The sequence below is a fragment of the Molothrus ater genome, chromosome 13 (assembly GCF_012460135.2).
Source record: "Molothrus ater isolate BHLD 08-10-18 breed brown headed cowbird chromosome 13, BPBGC_Mater_1.1, whole genome shotgun sequence".
NCBI classification, from domain to species: domain Eukaryota; kingdom Metazoa; phylum Chordata; class Aves; order Passeriformes; family Icteridae; genus Molothrus; species Molothrus ater.
The window spans coordinates 5,982,485-6,004,853 of record NC_050490.2 but is presented as its reverse complement, the minus strand read 5'-3'; the positions used below and the strand labels follow the sequence as shown (position 1 = coordinate 6,004,853).

The following is a 22,369-nucleotide window of genomic DNA, read 5'->3' as shown; positions in this document are numbered from 1 at the left end:
TAAATGGACATACAGAATAAGGAACATGAAGGACAGTCTGCAGTTTCTGGAACAGCTACTCTACCAGTTTTGAGGGGAAAAAAGTCACCTATGGTGCAATTACTTAATCCAATCCTTTCTCAATTTGTGAACTATGTACTTTCTGGTTTGGGGGTCTGACTGAAAACCTCTGGACCTGTTTTACAGATGAGCTGCCAAATCATAATTAAAGTTTTGGCAATGTGAATTTTACTTTGACTATTGCCAGGTGATAAATATGATACTGACCATGGGAAAAAATTCAATTCAAACTACTTGACAAGCAGCACTAATTATGGAACACTTCTCTTAAACCTCATTCTTCCACAGGGCAGCTCTATTTCTTACAACATATTAGGTCTTGCTGTCACACAGCAGCTTTGTGAATTTTAAAGCAAACACTGCAGTATTAGTATCAACAACTAGTCCTTAGAGAAGCCTTTTTTCTCACCCTTCTGCAAGGAGCATTTTTAAGGCAGGGAGCCAAAGCCTGAATAAAAAGAGAATAACATTGAGTACTGTATCAGTCATAACTAAGCACTTGATCTATGCAGGGACCTTGGGATAAAAAATTATATTATTATGTAATTAAATAGCTTTCTTAACACAAGAGTTACCAGAGGATTGCTCACAGAACTCCAGGTCTGAAAGCTCTAAACCTCTGCAGGTTTGACTATGTCCCTCTAATGCCATTTTGCTGCTCAAACTAAAACCTCCCATCATCCAAAAAAACTGTCCTCAGAAAGTCACCCAAACTGAGGTCTCAAAAATCCATCAAGACCATCAGCATTCCTTGCTGTCTTTAACAAATGAAGATGCAAACAGAAATTCAGGAAAAGCAGTATGTGGGTTGGCTGGCAGCTTACTGAATGCTGCAGCCAAAGGCCAAAGCTGGTTTGCAGAATGTGGCAGGAGATGTTTCCCTGGCCTCTTCCCCCTACAGATCACCCAGTGCCTCCAACACTGCTTGACAGGTATAACCAACACAGGACTGGTTTTTCCACCAAGCTGAGACAAGATAAACAGCCTTACCAACTTATCACTAGAAAGAAGCTCTGTTTCACTAATTACATGTGTAGGTCTCTACATGTGCAATGTGCTGCCTGTGTTACATCTGGACAGACACCACAACTGATGAAGCAGATGAGACAGAGCACACCAGACTGGTTTGGGTTTTGTTGTTATTTTTTAATCTCACCACAATTTCAATTCTTTCTGGGGTTTGCATTGTTCTGTAGGCAGTTGGCTCTTAATGTATCATATGCAAAAGGTTTGTTTACCTGCTCTGGGCACTGCAGGGCTTGCAGTGCCAGGTGTCTTTCAGACCACTTCTGGGGGAGAGGCTTTGGACTTCATCCCTAGTCTGTAGTTAGGCAAAGCAACACATGCTTGCTAGACATAATTTGATGTTTATGTTTCCTAACTTTCTACACAAATTTTGGCAATTTGCTATTACCAAGCCCTGCTTAAAAATTCTGTAATTAGATACCAAAAAAATCCAAAACAAACAAACACCAACCAAACAAAAAACCAAACCAAAATAAAACAAAACAAAAAAAATCACCAACACCCCCCCTCTCCCAAAACCCACAAAACTAAAACTAAAAACTTGACAGCACTGCTAACAGACAGCTTTTTCAGTATCTATAGCTTAACTTTGGCAGCTTCTCCTGCACTTCCTTCTTCCTCTACTCATCTTGCTCAGTACAAGAGAGGACTGGTTGTAGTTTCACTGGAAGTTCCTGTATTCATGTAACAAATATTCTTTTCCTGCTATCTGGCTTGAAAATGTCTTAAACTTATGCACTGATGTCAACAATAACTGAACTAATCTCCTGCTAAAAATACCAGGAAAAAGCTACTCCTTCAACGTGCCAAAGCAGACACTGACAGACCATGTTTTTTATACCTGTAATTAATGGGAATAGTTAACGAATATTCATCAAAACAGCATTAAAAAGTTTTCTGTAAATTAATCATGACATTTGCAGCCTCCTCTGCTTTGAAAACCTGGATACAATTAAACTGACATATGAATAAAAAGCACATTTCTTGTTCAAATTATGTGAGTGTTGAAAAATTCCACACCGGAATTTCAGACAAACACTTTTGTCAATATGAATTGACAAGAAGGAACAAAGACAAGCTGGAATGCTTTCAAATCTCTCCCACAACACTTGCCTATATTGATAAATGACACTACACAAATTTACAATGCACTATTAAACAAAACTACAGATGTATCAGGAATGCAACCATCTGGTTACAACTGAGAAGTCCCAATTTTCATTGAGGAGCTTCCTCTTTAAAACTTGGCACAGAAGTTACATCTGAATGATAACCAGGCAACCTAAATCACCCTGAGTCCTGTTCTACTGCAGAACAAAAAGCCCTATTCCATTTCAACAAGCATCCCAATGAAGCTTCCAAATCACTCCACAGGATTTTAAGTGCTAATGCTGCTATTCATAACTGATGAAGTGATGGAATAACTGTGGATCTTTTTCCTCTTTCCTCTTCTCCAAGACACATGTATTCCATTTATTCCAAGAATTAGCAAGGTAACTTCTCAGACAATTCCAACTGCTACATGAAACCTCCCATTCAAAGTTCACCAGGAAGTTAGGAAAGAAGAGCTTTAGGCAACTGATTTGTATTTTGATTTTGAGGCACTTAGATGAATTTTTAACATTCTTCTGTCACACTGCCATTACACAAAAATGAGAGTCTGAATCTTCAGCTATGCACAGACACAAATTCACTCCACTGGAGGCAGACTTCTCCAGCTACATCATGCAACAGGCCCAGAACTGCAAAATAAACCTCACAGAAGAAAAAGGCAGCTCAATGCTTCCTGCAGTACCATAAAATACTGAAGTACTACTGTTAACCATAGCTTCTGAAGTACTCTTATGCATTAAAAAACAAAAAAATACATATTGGGAAGTTGACAGAGTCCATGGAAAATTCAGCTCCCAGAGCATTCAAGGTAAACCCCAAACATATCAATGACAGTGAATGTATGGACTGGCTAACTGACACATTTAGTAGATTTTTATCACTGATACATGCTCTCAACCTTTGTTTTCCAGTGGAATATTTCTGTTTTATGGCCTTAAGGTGTTTATTCTATCCTAAGCTCTACTATATTTTATTTATATCTCACTGCCCTTGAATAAAGTCAAAGAGCTCATCCATAAGAATGTTACAGATCCCACTGGTCACTTCTCCCTAACCTGGAGAATACAGGACCTGGCTATAGCCATGTATAAATTTCCAAATTTTCACCTGCACCTTTTCCTTTTGGTCTGTGCTTTATTAGTTCGTGTCTCACCAGGGCATGACTCCTGGACTCCTAGATGTTTAAAGTGGATTATTGATCAAACTAAGTAACTCAATTTTCAATTAAAACCAACAAACCTCTAGACATCAAGGTTTTCTGAATTGTGTGATTTTGAGCTTACTATGAACATTTTACTACATTAATAAGTAATTAACCTAGTAATAATGACCTTATGTAAAACAGCCAACTCTGTGTTACTGTCACAAGTACAGAGCACACTTGCACAATAAAACTCTTGGAGAGAGCTTTTAAAGTTACCTCAACATACTTTTCCTGATGACTTAGAGCAGAGAGTTTCCCATAATTATTTAAGCTCTAATAAGAATGTCATCATGCACAATGCTTTCTAAGACAGGGTTCTCAGATGTTGAAGGGGATGTCACATAACCACAGTGCAGAGATACAGAGGGAACAATTGTGGTCCAAGAGCTCCATCAAAGATGTCTCTCTGTGACTCTTTTGTACACAAATGACAACTGATCAAACTACATGAGACCCTTTACAAGGAATACCTCTGTGCCAGCCTCTGGTAAGTTCAGCCTGTACTGGTGACAAATCATTCTGAATTAATATTTACACACCTCTGCTGCAAATAGCAAAACATTCAAAAAGAAGGACAGTACAGCCCAAAGCAATGCAAGCTTTCAATAAGTTTCCTACACACCCACAGAATGTCAGACTACCAAACCTACACACAATCCCACAGTGTTTGCATGGAAAATTCCTCATATAAAGTCAAGTTTAAATTTCCTCAGGAAAAGATATGTCATCTTAACCCCACTTTGCCACTTATGTCAAACACCTACTCTATACAAATCTCAAAAGGAGAATAAATAAACCCTACAGTAACTCCTTGGGAATAACAAGGGGCTTTTCAGTCTAAAAAAAAAAGTTCACCCAAGAAATACATAGGCTTTTGTTAGTCTTCACCTCAATGTGTGAGCATCCCAACTACATTAAAGAGTGCACACTTGCAGCACCCCATATCAATTCTGAAAAGACCTGTCTGGGAATTATATTTTCAGTCCCATACAAAATTAAACATTTCCATTTCTACCTTAGCTAAAACTTGAAGCACTGGAAATGTTTCAGTTTCTATAGAGTGGAAAATTTTCAAAACTGCTTGGGCAGAACACCAGTGAGCTGGTGAATGGGCCAAGATCCCAGGTGACAGGGGAGCCTGCCAATGCCTACCTATATCCTTTGGTGACAGAAAAGCACATCACTGTTTAATGGACTCAACACATTCCTGCAGAACATTGTAATTCTATTTAATTAGGATTCTGCATCCAAAAAAAGCCTTTCAGTGGCACAGTTGTAACTCAGCATCACTATCATCAATAAGACTCTTTGGAAAATCAAATATTTTAATTTGTCCCATCTTGACAGAGCTGAGGATTGATCCTGAGTCTTTCACCTCACCTCATCTCTTCTACTGTAAAACCTCTTTCCATTTCCAAAATGGTCTTTTCAGGTATTTCCCATTCCCTGCTCAGGTGCCATTTTCAAAAGCTCTGCATGCAAGAGCAACAGATCCAACAGAGGACTCTTACTCAGAACCAAAAGCCAGGTTTTCCATAGCTGTGCTACCACATGAATAGCAGGCACAGCTGGAGAGGCAGGCCAAGAAAGTAAAAGCAGTCACTGTCTTCTGATCCTATCTAGATACTGCTACACAACACACCTGGCTTCTTGCTAGACACCAGTCACATCAAATACTGAGAAAAACAGCACAGTGTAACTGGAGACATGACAGTAATCCACATGGACCAGTGGCAGACTAGCAACTGGGAATGGAACTGGACGTGCTCAGCAAAATTTCATTAATAAATATTTCACTGAGCCCTCAGGAGTTACTCTTTCATACATTTTACCTTGACTGTTCCAAAGTCCTATATGAATTAGGCCAAAAATTCACACCTCAAGCCATAGCTAATGAAAACTCAGATTTTACATCTATTAGGTATCACTCTTCATGCAGAAACTATGAGAGAATAGGAATAGATTGTAGGAGAATAGGAATGGGGCCAAGCCTCATCCCTAATGGGGTGCAGATGTGTAAGGCAGGTGACCAGCACTGAAGGAGAAGAAGCCTGGAATGCTGATGTGTACTGACCAACCACAAGAGAAAAGTAAAAGGGCACACAGGTGTTATGCATGTGAGAAAAAGTGTACAAAAAGTTGTACTGGGAACTAATAAAGAGCTGATGCTTGCCACCATTTTTGGCATCAGTCATGTGCCACTGTCATGAAGCTACCTTAGGTAGTCTGGAATATCCAGAAGCCTGAAAGCCTCCTTGTGTACCCTGTCCAGGAGACCTGCAGCCTGGAGTTGGTTCACAAATACATTCTCACACGTTCAGGCACTCATGAAGAGCTAGTAGTGACTTGGCAGTGCTTGAGACAATTAATTACAGAAAGTGCTCAGTAAACAAATGTTCCATTTGAGTTGCTTCCTTTGTTCTGGTGACAAACCACACAAAGAAGGTTGAATTCAAACTCTATTTCAACCACACATGCATATAATCCCTTCTCCTTTAATGCAGGGGGAAATAAGGGAGATTTACTCACCGCTTCCCTATTTCTGAAGGAATTGAGACCACATTGGAAGAATCCTGTTGTATTGCAGGTAGCCTATGGTTTCAGTTAGATCAGCCAGAGCTGTTTGTGAGGTAAGGAGAGATGTTTGCTGCCTGTTTCCTGCCAAAGAGGGTGACAGGCAGCTGTGTGTTCTGAGGTGAGCTTGCATGCAAGGTGCTGAACAGGGGAAGCCACTTATATAATAAGAAAATAGGTTTAACGACCTGCAGGAACACTTGAACAAATACAAGCACTTCCCAGGCTCTCCCTAACCAAACCTCACAAGTTTACCTTTAATGAATCAATCTGTCAGTCATGTGAAATGAGTTCAGCTATCAATGAAAAAACAATAAATGTACAATAATGAGGAAATGACCTAATGGACCAAGGCAGATTAACTTAATTTGTTATTAATTAGTTGCCCTCAGGAGAAACTGTAGAGGGAGTGGCCAAATACCAGGATAAGGGTTAACAGAATACTTCCAATAAATGAGATTTTCAGTTTTGGTATGCTCCAGGAAGAATCAAAGAAAAGAAAGAAATAAAAATATACTGTTCTCTGCTTGCTGGCAAGACCACTGGTACATGTCACTGCTGATAAATTAAATTAAAGCCCGCGTGCAGAAGCATTTAATCAGGAAGAACAAGCAAACAAAGTGAAACACTATCAGCCTTGTTTTGTTCTCATCCTGGCCTTATACTACAACTGTTCTTAGCAACTTCTTTTTTATAATTACATTAATTACCACATTCTGGGGAGCAAAATAACCCTGAATAGCAATTACAGCCTCTCCAAGGGTAACAGAAACATTACTAAATAAAGAATATCATTATGTAGAGTTCTATACTAGGAGAAGCTACTTCAGCTACAATTTCTCTTTGCTATTAAATCTCCTGTACTACAGATTTCTTTATAATTGTATTTATACAAGCAACAATGGCAAAGAGCAGCAGCAGTGTGCTCATCTATGTTTCCTCTTCATCAGTTGAATTCTTGTGTTTAAACAGCAGATTCTAAAACTAACATGAAAATATTTTCACTCCTGTTCTCTTCTATCAAAAGAAATCTGCCACTGGCCAAACCACTAACCATGCTGACCTGTCCAACCACTGTCAATTCACAAGCTCACTGCCCTCTACTCTCCAGCCCATTTGCCATTCTCAAGAAACGCTTTCTACGAACCTTCCTTCTCCATACCTTGGCAATCTCAGATTGCTTCTTTCTTCCACCTCATTTCTAACTTCCTCATCTCTTACCCCTTGCCCTCTTAAAAGACCTTTCCCTGGAAACAATTTTGTCACATTAAGTCAGGCAGAATACTGTCCAACTTTGTGCACTGATGTGTGAGGGATGAAATAAAGACTGGGACATTTGTGTATCGCTTGGACACAGTGAGCAAATTTAGCTCAGAAAACTTTCCAAATTAATGCCCATGCACTAAGGTCATTTCCCATTTCCTTCAAAAAACAGAAAGTGTTTTTCGAAAGAGGAATTTGTCCCAGAGACTATTCTCAGAGGCTCAAATTAGCCGTTCATGTTTTCCATTCCAGACAAATACACTAAAGCTTTCTTGACATTAGGTCTTTTCAATCAACTGCTCCAGTCTCAATCAATGGACTTTATTCATAAACAAAGCAAGAGTCATAACAAAGAAGCAAAAAGGAACTCATCTGATTTGTTTAGGTTGTGGTTTTGTTATCCTGTGTTCCATTGTTACATATTCCACTACGCAGGTTTCACTAAACAAATCAGGATTTCTAGGAGGCAGAAGAATCAGATGTTCACCCATCCAAAAAAATATGGCCTGTCACGTCAACTTATCCAGAGCTCTCCTGAATATTCTGCTTTTAATATCCAAATACAGACTTCTGCATCTTTGCAACACTAAGTTAGACTAGCAGGATAAATAAGAAGAACATACTAGGAAGATATACTTTGGGAAATACTAAAAGGGCACAGGCAGAAACTGGAAATTTTAGCAGGATGAAAACCACTAATGGGGACAAAGAACAAAACCTCACTTGCCTCCCACATACAATGGGAGACTGCCTGGAGCATGCAGCTACACCCAGAAAAACATTCTGAACCAAATAATAACAGATTAAGTTTTATTTAAAAATTAACACAGAACAGATTTTTGCTCCAATAAATTAAGAAGTTACAATCAAAGCACGTAGAAGTGAATGCTGGTAAAAGTATCAGCTGAAACAGAATGCACAGAGCACCACAGAAAGGCACTGGAGTGGCCCAGGCTACTGGGAGCTGTCTCTAAATGCTGTCTGGAAGATGACTAGCACTCACAAAGGGATAACCTCATCTTATGGGACTGAGAAGTAGACAGTCTTCCTAACATGGCCTATCCAAACTCCATTTTCAGTTTCTTTCATGGAAAAACATTAGGCTTGTCAGTGACTGCGGTGGTTTCACCCAGGCTGGGTGACAGGTACCCACTAAAGTCACTCTATCACTCCCCAGCACAACTGAACAGGGAATGGAAAACATAACAAAGGGTTAAGGGGTTGAGATAAGGATCAGGAGAGATTACACACCCATTACTGTCATGGGCAGAACAAACCTGACTTGGGGAAACTGAGTGAATTTATTACCAATCAAAATCAGAGCATGAAGTAAAACAAATCTTAAAAACACCTTCCCCCTAGCCCTCCCTTCTTCCCAGCTCTACCTCCTTCCCTCAGTGGTGTAGGTTATGGTCAGCTCAGCACAGGGGTTGTGGCCAGCTCGGCACAGGTTGATTCTGCTGCTGCTCAAGGATAAGAGTCCTTCCCCTGCTGCAGCACAGGGTCCCTCCCATGAGACACAGTTCTCCAGAAACTCCTCCAATGGGCTACAGCTCTTCATTAACTGCTCCTCTGTGGGTCCCCACAGGGTCAAGTCCTGCCACCAAACCTGCTCCAGTGTGGGCCCCTCTCTGTCCATGGAGCTGCAGGTTCCTGGCAGGACCTGCTCCAGCACAGCCATTCCATGGGGTGACAGCCTCCTCAGGGCACCCCCTGCTCCAGTGCCCTCCATGGGCTGCAGGGCCAGGGCAGCTGCACCGTGGGCTGCCCCACAGGCTCCAGGGGAATCTCAGCTCCAGGGCCTGGAGCACCTCCTGCCCCTCCCTGTCCACTGACCTTGGCCTCTGCAGGGCTGTTCCTCTCACACATTCTCACTCTGCTCTCCTCTGGCTACCTCACAGCTGCACAACAGCTTTCTCCCTTCAGCATACAGTATCACAGGGATGGTACTGCAATCCCTGAAGGGCTTGGCCTTGGCCAGCAGTGGCTCCATCCTGGAGCTGGCTGGCATTGGCTTCCCTGTCGGACATGGGGGAAGCTTCTGGCAGCTTCTCAGGGAAGCCACACCTGCATTCACCCCACCCCTCCCCTCTACCAAAACCTGGCCACACAAACCCAACGTGCTCCACTCCTCACCACTGTGAATCACATACTTAAGAATTACCATTAAAATCCACATTCATCACACAAAAATCAAAATAACATCACAACACTGAATGAAAGTGGAAAATTTACACTTAATTCATTCCCTTGTCCCTTCAGCACGAGTACAACTAAAATTTTCCACCACTATTGCATTCTCTGACATTGTTCAGCCAATGTTTGTCCCTCTCTCAATTACTATACTTATCTCAAATTCCTTCATGCTCCTGGGTTTCATCAAATTAGAACTCTACATATTGGTAGATGAAGTGACTGATTAAAGCCCTTGAAGGTACAGTATTAGGTAACTGTAATATTACAGATCTATTTTCAGTATTCTCCAAGACACTCTAAAATAACTTCACAAAAATAATAATTAAATTAATTTTTAAAAAAATTCAACTTAACTTGATGATTAGGTGAACATTTTGCATACTAGGGAAAACCAACAGCTGTCAAACACACGAAACACAGGAAAAGCAGACTTACATTTGTGTTGCAGAGTTTGTATTGCTTGTAGGCACCAATGCACACGATGGCTGCAGCCCTCTGGGGCTGGGGCTGGCCCTGCAGGGCCTGAGGGCTGGAGTCACTGCCATGGAACAGGCTCTGAGACACAGGGAATGAAGGGGACTGATAAACCGAGGGCCCCAGGACCGGGTGTCCTGCCTGAGGCCCCCCTGGCTCTTGGTAGAGGTTGCCATGCTGCAAGGAAGGAGCAGCAGCCTGGCTGTAGGGGTTCAGGAGGCTCGGGCTCTGCTGGAACAGGTGGCTCCTGGACGATTGGCGCTGCCGCCGCAGCTTCTGGGGCTGCTGGCCAGTGTCAGTTTGTAAAGGTAAAATGTACGGCACCTTCCCATAGCCATACTTCCCTGGACCAATGGGATTTCTGTTTCTGCTTCTAAAAACAGAGAGAGAGAGAAAACAGTTATTGACTCCATAAGCAAAGGAGCACTTAGGTATTTACAGGACTTATTATAAGTATGAACAAGATGTAGTCTAGCTTGATGTATCAGGAATTTCAGAAGGCCTTGATCCTATCACTGCAGTCTGACAAGTAAGTTGGCAAAAAACCATTTCTTCCAGTTCAGAGCCATGAGTGAATGCAGCTATTCTGGGCGACATGTGCAGCTCAGGAAGGGAGACACCGTTAAAGAAAAATAATTTTCTTTCTGTACATAAAATACACTTCTGTTTTAATATATATGCAAAACAGACTTGAACTCCAGTGAAAACCAGAGATTATAAATTGACATACTTATTTTCTAGAAACAGAAGTGCTACAGATGTCAGACAGCCCCCAGATCAAAGGGACCTTTCTCTGGGTATTGGTTTTTCTTCCCAACTCTTATATTCTCCCAGGACTCTTGCTAGCTGGGAACCCTGGAAGTCATTTACCTCCCATTCCAGCCTTATGGCCACGTGGGGCTTTTACTCAATCTTCCTGGCTCAAGATGTGTGAACCAGAGTGCTGATTTGCCCTGGCAGATAAGCAACCAGCACTCTTGAACTGTTTATCCCTGTTAATCTGCTCTGTGAGCATGACAGTCATTGTTGAGGGAAGCTTTTGGTAGTTACAGCAGAGAGAGCAGTAGAATGGGTTTTGGTATTAAGGGAAGGAAAGAAAAGATTCCCATAACTATACAGGAGAGGAAAGAAAGAGAACCCCTAAGCCTTGTCCTACTTAGCCAGACCTAAACAAGAGTGAGATTACACAGAATTATTTTTTCTGTTGCTCCCTAGGCTAGAAGAAGAGAAGACAGGCTAAGAGGAAAGCAAGTACTCAATAATATTTGCAGTCAAGTAGGACAAAAAGGGGGGAAAATGCCACCAAGAGTGGAGTTACCATCTAAAGGTAAATTGATGCCTAACAGAAAAATATTTGTAGAAAAGCATTACATAATTCATGTCAGCCCACAGCCAGCAGACATCTCTGATCTACTGTGTTCATCTCCAGCAGAGGCCTAACAGCTGTTTAATGCAGACCTGACAATCTCCTTTCTTTGGGCATAATTCTCATATACACATACACCTCTTTGATTGCTCAGACAAATCTCTTTAGCACTTTGATAACAAAAATGATGGGCCCCTTTAAACTTAAGCCAACCTAAATATATTCTTTATTTCAAAAAATGTATTTGCCCAGACAAGTAAGAAAATCAGGTTTTGTGCTGTTAATGTAAGAGTTGTAGCAAACATGATGATGATGATGATGATGATGAGGCATTTTTACTGTTGTAACTTCTAACAATTTCTCTCATGCTGAGAATATGTCAGTGAATAATAGAAACTGAACCCTCTTAGCACATTTGCAGTGTCAAAAAGGAATTTGGTTGTTGTAGCTTTTTCTAATTTTAGCTATAAGCAAATGTGTGCCTTGGCAAATCAGTGCATTATCACTGCCTCACAGACCTCATGCTAAGACCAGTGCTTTGAAGCTCAAGTGGTCTTCAAGACTGAGCACTTTCAGAGCTGGTGGGCTGGTTATTTATACTGAATAGAAACCCTCTTTGAACTAAGGATATACAGTGTCTTTAATATACACAGGTAAGATTGCAAATTTCCTGGGCCTCCACCTCTTCTCTGAAGTGCTCTTTACACAGCCTTTCTCCAACATACCTTTTTCATTTTTTCCCTTTTTCCATCACTTCCTCTCTCCTTATATTTCTCCCACTGCCTCTAAATGAAGGTTCCCTGGCTTACTTCCAGCTGAAGCATAACTCGTTTTCTTTCTCTTCTGATGTCAGGCAGAATAAAGAATGTATTTCCATGAGCTTTTCAGCATTTCATTTATCTTATCTCCTAGTATCAAAGTACTTCTCTTGTAAATGAAAAACTGCAAGGGTGAACATTAGCAAAACCACTCATTTATGACAACAAGGAAGACTTGTTGTACAACTGCTGGAAAGTTTCCTTAGAATTAACCCAAAGAAGCTTCTGATTGCTCCCATTTTCAATTCACAACCTTACATGATTTCCTCAGAAGCAGTGAAATGTTTTGGAATGGTAACAACCTTCAGCCACCAGTTTCACCAGGGATAAGGAGAAAAAAACTGCATACGAATTACAGATTTTTTTTTTCCCCCTAGATTTTCTCTTGTCTGTTGGCAGAAATAATGCCACAACCAGAGGGAGATGATTTTCATCCCTGTATTCCCAGTCACAACAATCACACTAATGAAAGACAACAGAATCTCACCACAGATTCTCAGATAGAGTAAAAACAACACCTAGACCTTTCTTTTAATTTTGTGTAGAGTTTGGTCAAGTTTGAAGCTTTTTTCAAAACCTTCAAAGGCTTCCTTTACCAGGAGTCCTGTCCTGGAATGAACATTAAAGTCCTCTAACATGCTAAGGAAACCCCTGTCCTCAGTGAGCCTGGTCCAGCTGCATTTCAGGGTGCCCAGGGCTCAGCATTTTCCAGGTTCTTGCAGGTTCTCCTCACTCAGGAATTCAGCAGCTGCCCATAATCCATTCTCTGCATTGCTGCTGGCTGTGCTTGTGCCCTATCAGCACAGCAACAGCCCAGAGCTAGCACCTACTCCAGCTGAACTTAACACTGATCTATCAGCAGAAACAGAGGTTCCATGTGCAGGATCAAAGTGGAAGAAAAGAGAGAAGACAGGTTACAAATGTTATTTGTACTTGATTTCCCAAAAAATAGGCCACATTATTTATTACTGCAAAAGTCTTTTAAACTATACTGATTTGTGCTTTGGTGTTGCTGTTATTTATTTCCATTTCAAAAAATACTCCAAAACTGCAGTTCTTTGATTTTGGCTAGAAAATTACTTCTAAAGGAGCTGAGTCCCCCTAGATCCCTATCAAAGCTCTTTGGCTTAAATTTAAGCCCTTCTACTCATCATAGTTTTAACAGAACTGCTTTTTAGGCAAAATTGTCTATAACTGAATCAATGACATACATTAATTTAATTAAATCTATTTCTGTGGAGAAGTGTGCCAATATTTCGCCTATCACTTGAGATCATAGCATATTATCTATTTTGCAGCACTACATTACTGTAATTAATTGACAGGTTTTAAAGGACACTACCCATCTACTCAGTTTGAGTATTTAGTACAGAATTGCCTTGATTCTTTTTCTGAAGAACTGAAAGTGACTTATTAGCTATTCCTGTCAGCAATGAAGCTATTGAAATATTACTCAATTATTTTAAATATAATGAAGAAAAAAAAATGGGGGGAGATGGAAAAGTCCCTGGAGACACAAAATGTCAAATTGGAAAAAAACTGGTCCTAATTCTGTAAGTTTCTGTTAACAGGATCACTATGGGCATATATTTTTAATGTACTATTTTTTATTACTAGATAATGTTCTTAAAATAATTTCAGACATGCACATTTAATCCATGGCATTTCCTCCATAATTCAAAACTGTGACTGGCCTACAATTGTCCAAGTCAATCATTTACTTTCCTGCCCTCCTACTGCTTTTAATTTTCTTTCATGCTTTATATATTATTAGGCACACAGTTAACAAGGTATACTTTCAAAAGATTCCACCATAAATTTTCCCCCTCCTTAAGTCACAAAATAAACTGTCTTATACTGTTCATAACTGTTAGTGAGTTCATACCTCACAGTGTTTTAGCAGATTCTTTGACAGGAATCATTTTTAACAAAAATGACTGATCTACTGGATCTGGGAACAGGTTTCCACCTACTCAAGAAGGAGAGCTCCCAGCAGTCAGGCAGATTCCCATCAAAAGCCACCCTGCACTGCCACTCCCACTGCACCACAGCCTGTGCTGCTCTGCATTCCACGTACTCACTTTGCACCAGCTCCAAATCAATCTGGACAAAATCACTTAAACACGAATGAATGAGAGAAGGGAGCCCTTTGACTGTTTCAGGTTACAAAATGCATGCCTGCCTGCTCACTGATCTAGAAACTGGCCTTACAGCAGTGAGCAGACACCTCTGTGAAATGTTTGGTCACAAGAGCTCAGGCAGCCCTCGGAGAGAGCATCACACACCGCAAAGCAGGGCCAGAGGCACCGAGCTGTGCCACACTCAGCACATTGCTCCCTTCCCTGTGCCACTCTCCAGCACATTGCTCCCTTCCCTGTGCCACTCTCCAGCACATTGCTCCCTTCCCTGTGCCACTCTCCAGCACATTGCTCCCTTCCCTGTGCCACTCTCCAGCACATTGCTCCCTTCCCTGTGCCACTCTCCAGCACATTGCTCCCTTCCCTGTGCCACTCTCCAGCACATTGCTCCCTTCCCTGTGCCACTCTCCAGCACATTGCTCCTTCAGACACCAACCTGTGCCACTCTCCAGCACATTGCTCCCTTCCCTGTGCCACTCTCCAGCACATTGCTCCCTTCCCTGTGCCACTCTCCAGCACATTGCTCCCTTCAGACACCAACCTGTGCCACTCTCCAGCACATTGCTCCCTTCAGACACCAACCTGTGCCACTCTCCAGCACATTGCTCCCTTCAGACACCAACCTGTGCCACTCTCCAGCACATTGCTCCCTTCCCTGTGCCACACTCCAGCACACTGCTCCCTTCAGACACCAACCTGTGCCACTCTCCAGCACATTGCTCCCTTCAGACACCAACCTGTGCCACACTCAGCACATTGCTCCTTCAGACACCAACCTGTGCCACTCTCCAGCACATTGCTCCTTCAGACACCAACCTGTGCCACACTCAGCACATTGCTCCTTCAGACACCAACCTGTGCCACTCTCCAGCACATTGCTCCCTTCAGACACCAACCTGTGCCACTCTCCAGCACATTGCTCCCTTCAGCATCACACTGCAGGGCAGCTCAACAGGGCAGGCTGTTGCTGCACCTCACTACTGGCATTTCCATGAACTAAAGCAAGGGAACTAACTGCCTTTTTTACATTCATGGTAACTTTGGTAACCACATCATGATTTGTGGATAGGCACTGTTTCCCATGTATCACACATACATAAGAGTAGTAAAATCATTGTGAGCATATTTGTCCTAAAAAATTCAACTGCTAGAATTCACAGAGTAACCAACAATGCCTAAAAAGTGTTTCTGCTGAAGAAAAATGGATTATACCACATTACACCACAAAAGCTCTCATTTCTACATCATATTAGGGGGAAAAGATATTTACATTTTTCTGAGACAGTAAAATTAATCAATAAGGTCACTAAATAAACTGTTTCTTGGGAACAGGTTTAATTAATGGTATGTGGACGATCTTAAATGAAATCTTCCATCCTCAGAGATCAGCACTGATGCCCCAGTTCAGCATAGCTGCAATATACCCAGTACAATAACTCAGTATATTTGCTTTTACTGATCTCTCAGCAAGTGCTGTATAACCTCATTTATGTGACTTTCAACACTGAGATAGGATTTCAAAATCAAACCCAAATACTTCAATCCTCTTTTTCAATAATACCTCTGATCCCAGGCAATTCTTAGCCTCTTCTTTAAGATTTGATTGAATAATGCAACCATGCAGTTGGCAGGTAAACCAGCAGAAATTCAAAGCAAGTACCCTCATAACTCTGCTGAGATGCCTTCCCTCCTTTATGGGAGGTTTGGCTGTTTGTAGCCCTCACTGATGGGGCACTAATTCAGTGGTACCTGACTAAAGAGCAGCAGGGCTCTCACTCCTCCTCCTTCAGTGAGCCCAGCTCAGAAAGGGGTGAAATGTTCAGTATTAAGAATAAGCTAGCTTGGGTGGTTTGCAGTTATTGTACTGTGTTAGGGGGTTATTTCTGGCCATCCCACTCAAAGCATGCTTGTAGTAGCATAATGAGAACTGATACTGATTTGGTAATAATGAGACCTAGAGCATGTCATGGGGATTAATACCCAGATGAGAAGTGTGACAGCAAAAAGTCAACCTGAGCTATCCCAACTAGCTACTTATTTTGTGAAGAAACCCCTCATTTGAGCATTATTGCCAGAATTTTATTTGGAAGGAAAATAAACACCTTCCTCACATGGCTTTAAATCCCCCAAGTGCTACCACCATGAATTCTTTGATTACCACGCCTGCTCTTAAGATCTTTCTGGAAAATTTATCCTTATAAAGGGACCCAATTCTTCTCTCTCTATGTTCTTTCTGTACCTGAGAAAATAATACCTTCTTGAACCTGAAGGTCCAGCAATCACACATTTTTCCAGCTCTAGGAACCGGAACTGACTAGAACAGGTCACAGAAATTGCATCACAACACTGTGGCTACTGGTTAAGGAAATAACAACAGAACTGTCCTTTGAAAAGTTAACTGTAGACCTGCCAGCAGAGTGACCTACATTTGCCTGGTCAGAGCATCTGTGAGAGGGGACAAAAGAAATACTTTCAGAAAGGAAATTCTGGTTTGACATGAAATGATGCACTCTTCCTTTCCATTGCTGAAAGGCCCAGAAGTGCAGACTGACCCTACACAGGGTACAGAGCAGCACAGCAGACTTGCACGTCAGCTGCTGGCAGCAGAATAAAGGCCCAGAGCTAGAGCCATGTGAGAAGTCAATGATTTTTGGATTATTTCCTCAGTGCAAATTTTTCCTCTCACTCTTCTTCCAAAGACACAAGAAATGCTTCAGGGAGGCCCTTTCCTTATTAACATGCTTCTTTAACTTGCACTATTTATGCAAGAATGCTTGAATTATTTCATTATTCTGGTGATAATTCTAGTTTTTTGATTTCTGTTCCTATGACCCCAGAGTACATATCATGCTCCCACAAGAGGACACTGAGGTTTGCTGCTCTGCCACCAAAGCCTAAGTGAAGCAAAAGTGAAGGTGGCAGCTGGAAACATCCTACACTCAATACATTGGTGAGGAATTGTGGTTCTGTCCTCTCCATCACCAAAACAGAGAATTGCAAATGCAACATTTAAGAGTACTAAAACCTAGTCCATTAATACTTCCTTTCAAGATGTGTTTTCTCTCTTAAAGCATCTTATCTTTCTGCATGTCCTTATTACTTTTCTGTATGTGCCTCTCAATAAAGTTGTCTAAATGCTTTAATATTTTTTCACTATCTCCTCTTTCCTGTTTGTCCTTAGTGTGTGTGTGCTTCATGCACTTTAGCTAGGTGAAAAATAACAAACCGAGTATGTGATACAGGGAACTCAGCTCTTCAAAGATGGGGAGGGCTCCCTGCCTCTGCCAGCAGACAACCAGTGATTGTAATTAACACATTTCAATCATGCAAGAACGCTTCTTACTGCAGAGTTAAACAGGGGAGCACTGAAATTTTTTAAACCAGGCTTCTAATTGCAAGTACCTCAAACCTCACTCCTCGTGAACTTCTCATGCAGTCCTGGTTTCTAATGCCTAACTAAAGCAAGCTTCAAAAGCTGAAAATGTGGATACCCCCTTCAAAGACAAGGTATAGAAAATTTTATGACAGACAAGTTCTATTTTGGATTTTGCTACAAAATCCCTAATCAGTTCTTTGTCAGCTGCTTGGAAGCAGGCAGAGAACACTTCCTCTTGCTGGTAAATGATACAAACACACTGGGCTGCTGTATAGGGCTGCTATTGCTGTTGAAAATCTTTGCCTTGGAAGCCCTCCAATTTCGTTCTGCCATGTTATCAATGTGAGCTTATCTCAGTCACAGATGTCCATTCCTCTCTTATTGTTTTATGGAAGTCTGCTAAAACTACAGCTTTTATACAAGGTCCACTACAGTAAATAGAAATACCCCAAAAAGTTTCCACTGACTGTACAAATTGTGAAAACACAAGTGTTATTTAACAGCCTGACATGAATTTCCAATATCACCCTTTTAGTGAACACTAAACAGTTCTACAGTATAAAAATCCTGTGTAGAGTCACTCACATTTTGAAATCCATTTTCCATATACCTGATAGGAACAGTAATCTCCTTTGTAAAGAAAGCTTTTACTCTGGATTTTTTAAATCAAGGAAAACTATTAGGTTTGTCATTCATATGATTCCATTTTCAAATAACATTTTTCGTTCTCATTCTGTTTTTACAGTCATCACCAAGGAATCTGAAAGTTATGCAATACAACAGGCTTTAAAGCCACCAGGGACCTCCTAAAACAAGATGGAAATAACTTATTATGCAAGTAAGATTAAAACACTGACCTTGAATCCAGTCTTTTGCCAAGGGGCAGAGTGTGAGGGGGTGGAAAATCAACTGTGGTACAGAAGCTTGCACTGCGCTTAGGAAAGGACAAGAATTTTCAAAAGCAAGCACCTCCATCATACAGGAAAGTGAGCATTTTAATATTTCATATGGCAAGGCCTTTCTTAGGCAGTAACACAGCTTCAGCTCTGCACACAGTCAGGATCATGTTCCAGCCAATCCTGCAGTGACTGCTCCAAACCCTCCCAGCCTGTGCTGGCCTGCAGAGGCCACCAGGGCAGCAGGGACAGCCCGTGGGGATGGAAGGCCAGCAGAGGCAGTGGGGCTGTGCAGAGCCAGCTGGGATTCCCTGGGACACAGGGGTGCCAAGAGCCAGAGCACAGAGCTTTGGATGGCTTTGTGCTGACAGTTCAGGGCCAGGCTCCCATGCCAGCAATAACCCAGCCATGCACCACAACCCAGGGCTGTCACACTGCACAGCCCAGAACAGAAGTGCATTATAGCCAGTTATTAAGTAGGAAAACAGAAAAAAGGAAGTATGACTTTTGCCTCAATGCACTCATGTTAACACTACTAATCCTGTCTCTGGCACTCCCTGAACTCTGTGAGACCATCAGTGCTACACTGACTTTGTATTCAGCAGGTCTGGGCTGTCATTGGGATGGGTTTGACAGAAAGACAAAGCAGGGACATAGGAAACTGGCAACACCAGAGAAGACCAACATCTGAACAGCTGGTCCCAATTTCTGAAACTCTTGCTTCACTGAGATAGGCAGGAGCTTTACAGGTTAATTCTGTTTTCAAGTATTCTTTTCTATGGACAGAGTTTCTTGCAGGGGTTGAGAATGTCTTGATCAGCAGCAACAGAGACCTACTGTCTTATTCCAGCCAGGCTGGAATACTGCCTCAAGGTAATATTCTTTCTTATGCTGCTAAGGACAGCAAAGTATCTTTAAAAAGGGAATTACAATTGACTGCTTCACTAGGAATCTTAAAGATGCAGATGATATGAAGGAAGGTTTCTTTGGTTATGTCTGCAGGGAGAAACTGGGGTGTTTTCTGATTTATTGGGTTTGGGTGTTCTTGTCAGCTACCCCAAAAAGCTTCTCTTCACATATCTCCCAGAAGAGAGCTGAGAGGGAAAGAACCAGTGAGCTGCTGGAATACATGGAGAGCTGCTGGAATACATATTCAGAGGAAAGACAGAGAGAACAGACATTTAAAGAGTGCTCCATCCCAGGGGATCTCCATGCCTGTTCTGCTCAGTCTCCAGACTGGAAACACATCTATTTTCCTCACACATATATAAAAGAAATCTGGTAGACTGATATCTAAGTGGATAAAGAAGTGTTTCTCCACAAGTCAGAAAATTAATTGGAATTACTTGTAACAGCACAGCTTCACCCAGCCTTAAAGACTATTACTGTGAAATTAATAAAAACATATACAGTGTTTAAAATACTCTATGTATTAAACAAACAGGAAATTTTGCTAAAAGAGGTGGTAGGAAGAAAAAAAAGAAAACGAAAAGGCAACAAATAGAAATATAAAACAAAACTAGAGTCTTGAGTAGAACTAAAGTCAACAGATGGTTGACCATCCTTTATGAAAAAAGTTAATTTTTTTTCCAAAGAATTAATACCAGACTGGCTGCTGAAGTTACGAATTATAAGAAAGAATACAACTATAGGAGGAAGAATAGGAAAGAATACAATTATAGGACAGTTATTTGTTCTGATATTTAATGGAAATGCCAAATGAGAGCACAGCAGAAAAGGAAAAACCTCTCAATAAATCACAATACAAATTTTAAAGGGAAGTGAGATAACCTGAATAATGACATCTGCCCTTGGACATCATGTAAGTAGTCGCGGGAGGGCCTTGAAGGCAGTAAGGCAGAAGGCAGTAACCATTGTAAAAGCCATTCTTGGTCTCTAATAAGGTCCCTGTAGGTGTGGGAAGCCCCAGGTGCCCTGGCATAGCCTGGCACAGCCGTGCCCAGCCCGTACCTGCTGTCGGGCCTGGCGCTGTGCCGCGGGCCCTGCGAGTGCCGGCTGCCCCTCAGCGCCGCCCGCCCGCCCTGGCCGCTGCTGCTGTTCCGCGGCGGCGCCCAGGGCTGCTCCTCGCTGCGGTGCAGCGGCACGGAGGTGCGGATGGCAGAGATGACGTGCCCGGGGTAGGCGGACAGCGAGTCCTCGCGGTGGGCGCCCGGGTGCGGCAGGGCGCGCTCGGGGGCCGGGAAGTGGCGGCCCGGGCGGCGGTAGCCGCGCTCCCGGTAATAGGCGGGCAGGCAGGGCCGCGTCTGCTCCATGACGCCGCCGCTGCAGCTCCGCGAGCAGGCGGACCAGGGGCCCCAGCTGCCCCACAGGCCCGGCACTCCAGCGCTGTCCTCGGCGCCATCGCCGTGCTCCTCTATCCTCTGCGGCACCTGCGGACACAAGGACAGCCTTAGGAACCGGAATGCACACCGGAGGAAGAGGGGAGCACCAGCACCTCGGTGTTCAGCCCTTCACTCCCCACTCTCAAGAGAAATGGAATGGCATCGGAAGTAACTTGTGCTATTCCCTGCCTGCCAAAGGACTGCCAGTATAGGAGGAGGTCTCCTACAGCCATCAACCATTGGGACAAAAAGTTTGGGGTTGGTGGTTCTAGGTTTTGTGGTGGGTTTTTTTGTTTGGTTGGTTTTTTGGGTTGGGTTATTTTTTGGTTTTTCTTTTGGACTATCTGGATAGAAATAGATTTTCTTTGTTCTCAGCAATGGAAAAATTGCATGATGCAAAGCCTGGAAATGTGTTATAATATTACCAAAAGCAGGAAATAAGGTCACTTTTGGTAATGAAATTGGGTTAACAGACACTCACTGCTCTGCTGCACTCTGACGCTTCAACAATGCAGAGTGCTGCTGGTTGCAGTAATATTTCAGGAACTCCCATCTAATGTGGAACTTTTTACAAAGGCAGTGATGTAAGAGGACAGGTTGATTTCCAACCAACCCAAAATGCTGCTGGAGTTAACTCTTATATTACCACTCTTACCCCAGTCCCCACATTACCACTTCAGGATGACCCACTCAATCCTACCTTCACAGAAATCTCAGTAAGAGATGGGATAAATAGCTGGTCTGGAGTTCAGTGCCACTTAGTCCATACTCACCATTCAGCAGCACAAAGAAAGTGAAAGAAAGAAGCCCAAAGGCAGAGATTCCTTCTCATGAAGGAAGCTAGGAAGGATTAGCAAGGGCAGGGTCTCTCCACAAAGAGAGTTAACTCTTCAAGCCAAATATTTTAAACATCCTGACCTTGTGATTGGACAGGTAGCAGCACAACCAGGAAGTTACAATCACCCACCCCCATCTCCAAGGTTTAGCCACCTTGGAGCTAGATAGAGTCAGGATTTCTCAGTGTTTTGCAATAAACAAAGTACTCAAACTTGCAGTTTTTCTCTTGCTTCTCTTGAACAACTAGTTGAATCACAAGTTTTTAAGCAGGTTCCCAATATCTAATTCTCACAGTTATTAATATGTAGAACATTCTTTTAAATGAGCATCCTTTAAGTAGTTTATTAATACTCTGAACAAGTTTTGTACCAACAAGCACCCACATGCATCACTTCAGCTGGGAGACAAGAAAAGGCATTGTCCACAAACATGTGTGCCATACCTCTCCAGGCCTATTCTAGTGCAGCTACCTCCAAGTGAGCTTTGGAAAGCCAGCCTTGTCTGTGTCACTTCTCCCCCCTCACAGCATAAGAACCTAAACCCATAAGTTCCATTAATAATTTTGCCTCAAACATGACTGTATAGCAGCACAGGGTCACCATCTGCACACTGGGTCTCTCATCACAAGCCCCACGCTGTGGTGACTGAGCTGTGCCCCAGAGTGTCAGGGAGCACACCCTCCTCAT

The 22,369-nt window shown here is 42.4% G+C and overlaps 1 protein-coding gene across 1 annotated transcript in view; it reads right to left on the bottom strand.

Annotated features, from left to right (window-relative positions):
- THSD4 (thrombospondin type 1 domain containing 4) overlaps nucleotides 1–22,369 on the bottom strand; it is a 238,741-nt gene that overhangs the window by 178,975 nt on the left and 37,397 nt on the right. Inside the window, exons 4-5 of the mRNA XM_036389920.1 lie at nucleotides 20,476–20,894; nucleotides 9,872–10,283 (exon numbers count right to left, since the gene is read on the bottom strand). Of these exons, the coding sequence (XP_036245813.1) occupies nucleotides 9,872–10,283; nucleotides 20,476–20,894 (831 nt within the window). The remainder of the gene's footprint in view (nucleotides 1–9,871; nucleotides 10,284–20,475; nucleotides 20,895–22,369) is intronic.